The following is an 11,352-nucleotide window of genomic DNA, read 5'->3' on the forward strand; positions in this document are numbered from 1 at the left end:
TAAATGTTATTTCCCAAGACCATAGCTGGAAATAGTCTATATGTATGTATACTTTAAAAGTAACTTTTATGAAAGTAGGTTGGTGTTCCTGAGAAATGATTAAACTCACGTGCTGCGCATGTGCACAAGAGCAGTGAGCGTTCGGTGTTTGACGACTGACGAGCGACTGAAAGGAATTATGGCGGGCTTGAGTATTTTGAGTAGAACGCGAAATGTGTGTTCTTGCAATTTATTTTCAAGTAACGTTACTTTTCTTTGGCGAAGTACCTCTACATTATCAAACACAGATGATAAACATTCGTATTATGACATTGTCATTGCTGGTGGAGGAATGGTTGGAACTACTTTGGCATGTTGTTTAGGTTAGAAAATACATGAACGTCCAAGTATATTTTGTATACACTTTTACCGTTTTATTTTATAACTTAATGCAAAGAAAATAAGTAATGTATGAAACAAAAGCAACCTTTACACATGTCACTGTCTTATTTTAAATAATTATGTCAAAATGCTTTTGATTTCAGCGCAGGCACCAAGACTATCAGAAAAGAAAATACTGTTACTGGAAGGAGGTCCAAAGCATAGTGGGGACTTGAAGACACACTACAGCAACAGAGTGTCTTCGTTAAACAGTGGCACCAAATCTCTTATGAAGTCCATCGGAGCATGGGAACATATCACAAACGCTAGATACAAATCTGTAAAAAAGATGCAGGTACGTCGTATATTAGCAGGCATTAAACGTTAGTAACTAACTATGACTATGAGAGCTGTCAAAGTGCATACATGTTGTGAAGCGCTGTTACCGTTGCTTACTGACTTGTGATCTTTAACTCCATCTTTCTTAATCTATTTTATAGCAGTAAGAGATTTATAGTCTTCAAACTCTTGACTGAACAAAATCACGAATAATGACGAAGAAATTATTAATGTTTGAGTTCCTGGACTGAATAATGGCCCTCTCACATCACGTTATGCTGCTCTAATATTTTCTCTAGTTCCTCCCGTTAGAACAATGCAGCGTGGTGCAGCACAGAGTGGCTAAACAAGATGAATCGTTCGATTGTTTCTTACCTGTAGTGTTTCCTAGTGTGTTACTTATTCCCCTCTGGGCGTTATCACGTATGTTACAGAGCATTCCAGTGATAAGTACTGGTTTATTCTTTGGCCGCTGGGTGGTACGGTGCTTGAGCAACCGCTGGCAACCGGGCCTTTAAACTCACGGCGCTTCACCAAATTGTAACATACATGGATACTTCTAACCATAATATGTTGTATTTAACATTAATTATTATATGTTATATTAATTACAGAATTTTGTACTCACACTCATGACAGTAGCTGTTTGAAGTGGTGATCATTTTTCACTATACAGAGTTCACATCGCCGTAAAAAAAAACATTGTTAACTTTGTTTTTAGTTTGAATAATTTCGAGGGAAAATTTTTCCGGGGCCGGGCATCGGACCCGGGACCTTTGGTTTAACGTACCAACGCTCTACCAACTGAGCCGCCCAGGAACTCTACCCGACACCGATCCAATTTTTCCCTCTATATCCACAGACCTCAGAGCGGGCTGATAACCGTCAAGCAACCAACTTCGAGTGCACACTAACTCCGTGTGACTTAAATTGTGGTTTTCTGTTAACGAACAGTGACGTGTATTATGCAAATCAAGATTTCAGGTATAACTCCTTGTAAAGTTGATTTGAATAATTTCGAGGGATTTTTTTTTTATGTAGATTGTGAAATACAGATTTCTCTTTCAGCTTTCGTCTGGCATGTCCTGGGTAGAGCTTTAGTATGTTAAACCAAAGGTCCCGGGTTTGATGCCCGGCCCTGGAAAAATTTTCCCTCGAAATTATTCAAATCAACTTTACAGGGAGTTATACCCGAAATCTTGATTTGCATAATACACGTCACTGTTCGTTAACAGAAAACCACAATTTAAGTCACACGGAGTTAGTGTGCACTCAATGTTGGTTGCTTGATGGTTGTCAGCCCACGTTGAGGTCTGTGGATATAGAGGGAAAAATTGGATCGGTGTCGGGTAGAGTTCTTGGGTAGTTCAGTTGGTAGAGCGTTGGTACGTTAAACCAAAGGTCCCTGGTTCGATGCCCGGCCCCGGAAAAATTTTTCCTCGAAATTATTCAAATCAACTTTACAGGGAGTTATACCTGAAATTTTGATTTTCATTTGTTTTTAGTGTTCCCTATAAATTAAAATAGGTTGTATGCAAATAATCCTCGCACAATTGAACAACTGAAAGATAATATTCGTGACGCAGTGAGACAAATTAGTGCAGTGAAGCTCATGAATGTGAACAATGGTTTTTACAGTGATGTGAACTCTGTTTAGTGCAAAATGGTCAACACCTTCAGCAGTTATTGTCATGAGAGTGAGTAGGCCTGCAACATTGTGTAATTAATATAACATAGGCCTATAATAATTAATGTTAAATACAACATATTGTTAGTAAGTGTGCTTGTAAGTTTTAATTCGGTGAAGTGCATGAGTTTAAGGACCCGGTTGCTGGCGATTGCTCAAGCACTTTGCCGCCCAGTGGCAAAAGAATAAACCAGTACTTATCACTGGAACGCTCTGTATTATTGCAATAGTATTTGTGTCTTTTGTCGTCAAGAAATGAATATTTCTCCACCAAATTAATGAGTTTTTCACAGTTCATTTCAATTCTTAACCTATAAGAAGTTAAGACGCCTAAATATTTGAAACGACATCTGATTGTTGTTATTTCAACAAAGCAGGCCATAAGGAAAGTAAGTTTGACATGCCAGACGAAAGCTGAAAGAGAAATCTGTATTTCATAATCTACACAAATGGATTAGGGATTGACAACAATAAGCTAAGTGTCAGAATGTGGGAATATCCATAAATGTTTTCATAGTAACTGATGTCCCACCTTGCATTTTTTTGCCGTTGTCTTGATAGGTTTCATTCATCCTTTTTCGTAATACAAAGCACTAAATTGCATTTGAAATGTAGGCCTAAGGCAAGTGCATGATCTCAAGATGTAGATCACATTTTCTTCAAAGGAGGTAATTGATGATGTGTGGCATTCGGCTTTTGCACCGAGTCATAAACATCTCTCATTTCAAAGCTAGGCCTACGTGTCTGTTGGGAACCAAGGACAAACAGGGGTGATGCTATCAGAGTGGTTTTGGTGGTTTAGTACCCACTCAAAATCAACATATCTACATAAATACTGAAAGTGTAACAAGAATTTATTTCAAAACACTTCCAATTTAATTACTCACTATTTTAATTACTACTATTGTATTTAGCTCATAAATTTCCCTTATCAATTAGTACATGGTTTCTCGTATTGTCCACAAACTGACAATATTCAGGTCTACCAGCATAGTCTGGGGGAAGTGAACAGGACTCATTATCCAAGGTTACACTCAAGCATAGTTTCGAATCTTCCTTGTGCTGATAATCTGTTTGTATTTACTGTATTCGAAGCCTTTCCCAAATGTAAGGCGAATGTTAGGTAATCCCATGGCGAATTCTTAGACACATCTTGCCAGATTTATCAATGTTGATATTTAAATTTGTAAACTTCTTTACATTTTAGCTTATACTAGATTATTTTTTGTTTCAAGTCTAGGTGTTGTGTAATTGAAAATATTCGTATGTTATGCAATGCATTAGTATTTAATGTTAGAAAGATTATTTTTTGTTTCGAGTCTAGGTGTTGTGTAATTGAAAATATTTGCATGCTATACAACGCATTAATATTTAATGTTAGAAACATTGGATTCTCCTAAATGCTCACTGGCACAGCATGGACTTGTCGTCTTTTGTATTTGTCTGATGGAATCTGCAGCAACAACAGTCTTTGTCACCGGCTTCTCCAATGACTCGTATACAACATTGGACATGTGGTGCCCCAGAAAATGTCCTTGTAAAAACATAGAATAGGATGCAATATGCAGTGACTCTGGGTTGCTTCTTTAAGCAGTTCTGTATTGTCGAATTTGACGTCCACTGGTGACTAAAGGTGAAATTTTTTAATGTAGGCTTGTTAAAAAAACTATTTGCTTTGACCCCACGTGACAGGATATGCTTGTCGAATCTATCTACACCATAAAAAGTAAATAAACTTTAAGCTCTTGTTTCGTAATGAGACATTTATGTGTCGTACTTCTCTTGCAGGTGTGGGAAGCATGTTCTGATGCAATGATAACATTCAGTTATGATAACATGTGTGACGATGTTGCATACATTGTGGAGAATGATGTGTTGTTGGCTGCTGTAAATAAACAAGTTGAAAAACTGACTGAAAATCTTACCGTACTCTATCAAGCAAAAATAAAAGGATGTCAGCTTCCTCAGCACTCTGGAACAAATGAAGTGAGAGTCGACTTAGAAAATGGTTCATCTTATTTTTGCAACTTGCTGGTGAGTAACTTCTTTATATTACTCATAGATTATTTTCTTTGGGATTTGTTTCTTCATTTTATTTTCATTGTTCTTAGAAGAAAGAAAGAAAAACATTTTATTTTTCGTTTTTGTGTGTGCCAGTGGCGGTTCCTTGGGGGAGGGAAGGGAGGAACGTCCTCCTCATATTTTTTTTTTCTTTTGAAAGTAAATACCACATAAAATATGTGCCTTGAAATTCTAAGAAGATTCGATAATTTTTAAGTTCTCAGCTATAAGAAAACTTCGGTTGATCGAGTTTTAAACGACGCGCGCTCATGTGCTGCTAGAAAACTGTGAGGAAGATGCGAGATTGTTTGTGTGGAGGAAAGTCAATCCATTCCTCCTTTACTGCAGTTAACATACATAGACAACAGCGCACTAGCGGCCAGAGAAAGAAGCAGACTCTTAAAGCAAGTAAATGAACACACAGGGAGGAGATCCTCCTCTGAATCAGCGCATGGGCGGGAAATAGAAACCGACTGGTCGTGCAGCAAGCTCGCTACCGCTGCCATCTAACGATTTTGAATTCAACCAGACTATAACACATCTAGGAGGAGGCACAATAAAAACAGTTTTAACGCAACGCTATGAAAGATACCATATAAACTTTTTTTAAAATTATAAATAAATATTATTCATTGCACTTTATATAGGCTACTATTCATGGTTTGAATATTTCAAGGATATTTGGAAGTTAAAGTTGGGTTTATATAAAATAAAGAGGAAGTAGTTTGTTCTACGTTAATATCGCAGGTCTTTTGGCCCCTGAAATTCACTTCCATTCAATGTCTACTAGACAGGGCAACAGCCACAAGACCTGACATTCTTCAAAAGCATGTGATAGTGAGTTTGTAAAATGTACATGTGGCAACATAGACCACGTGATTGGGTGCAGTGTTCTCGCTTTCCTGAGATTATTTCCCATTCCCATTTCCGTAAAACGGTTCCGATTACGTGTTAGCACTTTAGCAGCTATAGACTCTTCCAACACGTGTGATGCTGTAGTGTGCGCGAGAAATGCTGCGAGGTTGTGAATTTCCTTGTAATTGTTAATTTGTGCAATTCAGTATTGAATGGAAGTGAAAACATAATATATTTTGTAAAATTTGGGAAACTCAGTTTACAAGAATAGATTATTGCTATACAGAAGGGAAAGCCAACCCCAACACTACCTGGTCTTAAATGTATGCATGTAGGCTAATTTGTAGCATGTTTTATTCAAGAAGGCATCATTTCGTGCTGTTAACTTCTTTCCTCCTCTTAAGAAATACGCAGGAGCCACTACTGGTGTGTGCACATCAATGCCACAACTCACAAATGATTTAACTGCTAAAACCAGACGATAACCAGCTTGCTAAATACTTTTTATTAAACAAAAAATAAAAATAATTGATTAAAATGCAGTCTTACTCGTGTTAACGAAAGATAAAAATAAGACAGGCAGGATACGGACCTATGATCTTACAAGTAGTGCACCAGCACTTTAAACCACTCAACCCCAGAAAATCGGTCGAATGTTTCTTTATGAGTATGTTATGCATACTCTTGGTGCAAGACACCCATTGCAAAGGATCAAAGGAAAACATAAAATGTTTTATTATGAATGCAGCTTTATACAAGTGTATCCGAGGTCTGCTGATCATCACGTATTTTTTCGAGCTTTCCTCCCACTCCCTTTTTTTTTGTCTTAGGGTGTACCTACATCTCAGAAGTTGTTTCCAATGGCCGCTTTTGGAATCATTTAACCCATTCTGCTTCTTACCTTCCAATAAAGAGCACTCCCAGAAGTATTTTCTAATTTTTTGTAGGTAAATTAGCAAACTGTGGAATACAGTAGAACTTTAGGTTATAAATAAGAAATATTTAAATCAGAAGTTGGTAATGTCATTGATTTGCTTCAAATAAATATAATTATTACAGTATTCTCTGCTCTCCCGGAGTTTGAAAATAAAATGATGACCATGATCATGATTGTGAATATGATAATTGCGGTGATAATAAAGTTAAGATATTAAAAATATATAAAGTTTTATTAAGAAACTGTTATCAGTATCATATTTATTAATATTTATGAATCTTAACAGAAGTATAAAATAACAAATTTTTACATTGAACAAAATCTTCCGATTTACAAAAAGTTTTCGTCTCTAATGAGAGCCTGAAGTGTGCTCGTATAGCCATAGTGAAATTATTCGGAGAAACAGCACAATGTTCTGGCAATGACGAACAGCTCTCGTTTTTGAATGCATATTAACATCAGTAAGTTGTCTTAACTTAATCACTTTTCTTCACTTCCTTTCGGAGAGCAGAGATCTCATCCATAAGCATGTTGTAACGTTGATTGTATGTTATATCTCGTTGCTGAAGTTCGTCAGTCAGGGTGGAAATATGGGAGAGAAGTTGGTCTATTGCCGAATCTGGCTCTCTGTACTTGGAATTAACCTGTGGGGTGCTGTTGTGGTAGCTATCTCGTAATGGCTCTGTGTCACTTCTCACAGAGTATCTTGATTGTGGATAGACTATTTTAACATAGTCTCCATCTGCATATCCACTGGCGACATCTGAGGATGACGTAGAGCTGTATCTAAACCTGGACTTTGATTTTTCCCTTCTGTTCGCCACCAAATGATACGCATTTTTAACCAACTCTCTTGGAATACGTCTTTCTCGAGGATCGTTCGGACGAATACAAAGTGATCTGTGATACGGTGAAAATGTTATTAAGGCACTGCGATGGCAGAGGGTAAGTAGTTTGTTGGGGAGGCATCGTAGTAGTCTGGAGAAAAGCATGCTTTCAAGGTGAGCTACGAGTTCAGCCTGACGAACAAGCCTATCCAACCCTGCAGACTGCTGCAAGCCTTGAATATCATTTACTGCTAGACCTACCATTAAATTGGTCAGAATTACTGTTACGAGGAGGACAAATGCGAGAAAGATCAGATGTGCTGTGATTGGGTACAAAACAGGACTTTCACTTGTGTAGAAAATATCTTCAAATTCTAATTCTCCAGACATCATAACAACAGTTTTCATCAGACCCCAGACTACATTCTTAAAAGATTTGTAATTGGGGAAGAGAACTCCAAAGCTCAAACTGAAAGCTATAAGGAGACAACTGTATGCTAACAGAAATTTTGCAAAGTTTACAGCAACTGTAGTAAACATTTGTACATAGAGACCAAATATCGGGAAACGCCCTACCAGCATCATTAGTTCAAGCCAGGTTAAGAAGATCCCAATCGCAGCTACATGATGTTGCCACGTGAGAACATCGTCCCTTACATCATTAGCACTTTGATGGTGTAGAACACATGGAAACACACTGATTATGATGAGCCATTGAAGCCAGTTCTCCCAGTGGCTTACATACCCGGCCCAGCTGTGCGCCATTTGGAACAATTCCTTTGCTATCAGCAGCATGTTAAATGTCAGTAGAGCGTAACCTGTAGCTTTCACAACAAAGAGAATTCCACACTCATCAGTTTTGGGTTCATTTGGTTCTAACATCGGACAGTTTTTCAGAAACACTCCCACCATGTATGCCGAATAAAGCAGCACGAAAATAGCGTGAAAGAACAGACTAATAAGGAAAAACTTTCTAATACGTTTCCATTTAAGGAAGAGGAATGTTTCACAGAGTGGATGTTTCAAGATGTGTCGCTGACCGACTTCTATTAATGTTAGCAGCAGTCCACTCTCGCCACGGTCGACACTTGGCACAAGTATACGAAAATCCAGCTTCAGTTCACAGTCTACATCACCAATTTCATGGTCGTGGAGCTTGATAGACGCATCCAGTTGAGCGAGTATTCTTGGTAGAATGTCGGGTGTGCGTCTGACAATAAAGGAGAGTGCTGATACCCCACCATTTGTCCTTGCTGTTACATCTCCACCGTAGGTCAGCAACAGATACACGCAACTGGAGATCTCATTCAGAGCCGCAATGTGCAGGGGTGTGTACCCAAAAGCATCAGGCTTGTTCACATTTGCTCCCGCGTCAAGAAGCAGACGTACACACTCAGAAGAGCGACAAATCTTCACAATTGCACTGTGCAGTGGTGTTCGGCCATCGATGTCTTCGGTATTTGGATCAGCCCCGCGTAATAACAATAATTCCATTGTTTCGCCTGACTGGGCTAGAGCTGCTAGATGGAGGGGTGTTTGGTTGCGGTGATTTCTCGCATTGATTTCTGCGCCTGCATCCAGGAGCAATTTAGAACATTCTGCACTCTCATCTTCTGCTGCAAGATGTAATGCAGTTATTTTACGTGGTCCAAATTGTACACGTACATTTGCTCCGTGCTCCAGCAGCAGACGAACACAGACAGCTGATCCGGTGGCTGCTGCTACGTGAAGTGGGGTCTCTGTGTATACCTGAGGGGTGTTGGGGTTGGCACCACACTTCAACAGCTCACGGACGCAGTCAATGGCAGTACTTTGGACTGCATAGTGTAGAGCACTTCTCCCTGCCAGACCTGCGTTTATATCTGCACCGAACTTTAAAAGCAGGCGCAGGCAAGTCAGGTTCCCTGCACTGGCAGCACAGTGTAGTGGAGTGGCCCGGTGGTGGGAATCCCATGGTTGCACAGGAGCACCATGTGATAGAAGCTGGTGTACGCAGTCTGCAGCTCCAGCACAGGCTGCTAGATGTAACGAAGTCCTAGAAAGAAAAAATAAGTTTGAATTTGCAGTTTACAGCAAAAGTGGGAGTCCATTGAAAGTGTGGCTTCCAGAAACCAATCATGGCTTCACTGACTGACTGATCTAACTGCCTAATGTTCTGATTAAAGATTAATTCACACGGTACTGCTCCCTTCTCGTCCTTATCCTTTTCGGTTTTAGTGCTATTAATTAAGTGACGTTGTGTTTTCACTGTAGCATCTCCCTTCCCTTACCTCTCCGTACCATGTGACATTATTAGTTAATAATGGAGAAAAATTCGTTCCGGCGCCGGAGATCGAACCCAGGACCCCCAGTTCTACACACTAGATGCTCTACCACTGAACTATTCCAAGGCTCAATCCACAGCACCAGATCGAATCTTTCTCCTTTGATATTATTATGATGTACCGAAGTATATATAATATTTCTGTGCAGGAATTATGCCTTATCATATGATGAAGAATGGATAAAACAGAGAAAAATTATCTTCGGTACCGGGACTCAACCCTGGTTTTTAGCTCTATGTGCTGATGCTTTATCCACTAAGCCACACCGGATACCATTTCCGATTCTGGATCGAATCTTCTCAGTTTTCCCTTTGGTGGCCTACTCTCATGTACTGTGTCACAGAATATATGACAGTGGCACAATGCCCAGTGCACTATGTACTGGTTTTTTCCCTTTGTGGCCTTACTCCATGTTTGGCATATACGAGGCCTGTCTAAAAAGTATCCGATCTTAAATTTTCCCGTGCAAAGTAGTGATTCTAAGGTGGCGCCACTGTGCATGGTGGAAGGAGGAACCGTAATGCGCATGCTTGAATTTTTTCACCGCATTCGCTTGTGCCAGTCACTGGCTGGTGGTCGCCAAGTAAGGTGCTGTTCTAAGTGTTTGTCGGATTTAGTTTTCTCGCAAGATGACTGAACGAATTGAGCAAAGATACTGCATCAAATTTTGTCAAAAGCTTGGTGATTCTCAAAGTCAAACAATTCGTAAGATTCAGCAGGTGTTTGGGGAAGATGCGATGGGTGTAACACAAATTAAGGAGTGGTTCAACCGATTCAAAGATGGCCGCACGTCAGCAGAGAGTGAGCAGCTTTGTGGCAGGCCCCAAACTGCTCGGAGTGCAGCTGTTGTTGAGAGGGTGCGAAATTTGGTGATGGCAGATCGTCGTTTGACCGAGCGGGAGATTGCCGAAGAGGTTGGAGTGAGTAAAGATTCTGCACATGCAATTTTGCGTGATGATTTGAACATGAACCGAGTGGCTGCGAAATTCGTGCCCAAGTTGTTGTCCCCGGAACAAAAAGACCTCCGTCGTGACGTTGCACAGGACCTTCTGGACACCGCCAACACTGATCCTGGGTTTCTGAACACCGTGATAACTGGAGATGAGTCATGGGTGTACGGGTACGACCCAGAAACAAAAAGACAGTCGTCGCAATGGAAGCATCCCGAGTCTCCAAGGCCGAAGAAAGCGCGGCAGGTGCGAAGCAAAATCAAGGTGATGCTGACTCTTTTTCTTTGATGTCCGTGGAATTGTGCATCACGAATACGCACCGGAAGGACAAACGGTGACAAAGGAGTACTATCACGATGTTCTCCGGCGACTCCATGATGCAGTTCGGTGCAAAATACCAGACATGTGGACGGCGAAAAATTGGCACTTGCATCACGACAACGCCCCCGCACATTCATCCCAATTGATCCACACTTTCTTTGCCAAACATGGAATTACAACCGTTCGCCAACCTCCCTACTCTCCAGACCTGGCTCCTTGCGACTTCTGGTTGTTTCTAAAATTGAAGACACCACTGAAAGGATCCCGTTTTTGAGAGTAGAGAAGAGATAATGCGGAACGCGACGACGGAGCTGAACACCATTCCAAAAGAAGACTTCTGGAGGTGTTTCCGGCAGTGGAAGGATCGGTGGGCTAAGTGTGTGCAAGCACAAGGAGCCCACTTTGAAGGGGATTAGGGTCCCAACCCCGTCAGGTATTTGAAATATTTTTTCTGGCTAAAGGTCGGATACTTTTTAGACAGGCCTCGTATTATGTCATCATACAAGGAGCGCACTCATATGATTGACTTGTAGCCACGGACTTATATCATATGACGTTATGTTCTCACTGTAGCATCTCTCTTCCCTTACCTCTCTGAAAGATGTGACATTATTATTGATAATGGAGAAAAATTTGTTCCCGTGCTGGAGATCGAACCCAGCACCCCCAGTTCTCCTCACTGGGTGCTCTA

General features: G+C 40.4%; 2 protein-coding genes across 3 annotated transcripts in view; one reads left to right on the forward strand and one right to left on the reverse strand.

Annotated features, from left to right (window-relative positions):
* The first annotated feature begins 131 nt into the window (after positions 1-131).
* Positions 132-11,352, forward strand: part of Coq6 (ubiquinone biosynthesis protein COQ6, mitochondrial) — a 94,439-nt gene continuing 83,218 nt past the window's right edge. Inside the window, exons 1-3 of the mRNA XM_069832543.1 lie at positions 132-362; positions 525-715; positions 4,175-4,420. Of these exons, the coding sequence (XP_069688644.1) occupies positions 179-362; positions 525-715; positions 4,175-4,420 (621 nt within the window). The 5' untranslated portion in view covers positions 132-178. The remainder of the gene's footprint in view (positions 363-524; positions 716-4,174; positions 4,421-11,352) is intronic.
* The window catches only part of LOC138704542 (transient receptor potential channel pyrexia-like), a 68,852-nt gene continuing 63,952 nt past the window's right edge, over positions 6,453-11,352 (reverse strand). For both annotated transcript variants that reach the window (XM_069832541.1, XM_069832542.1), the window contains one exon: positions 6,453-9,101. In XM_069832541.1, the coding sequence (XP_069688642.1) occupies positions 6,716-9,101 (2,386 nt within the window). In that variant the 3' untranslated portion in view covers positions 6,453-6,715. The remainder of the gene's footprint in view (positions 9,102-11,352) is intronic.

Source organism: Periplaneta americana, chromosome 8 (genome assembly GCF_040183065.1).
Source record: "Periplaneta americana isolate PAMFEO1 chromosome 8, P.americana_PAMFEO1_priV1, whole genome shotgun sequence".
Lineage (NCBI taxonomy): Eukaryota > Metazoa > Arthropoda > Insecta > Blattodea > Blattidae > Periplaneta > Periplaneta americana.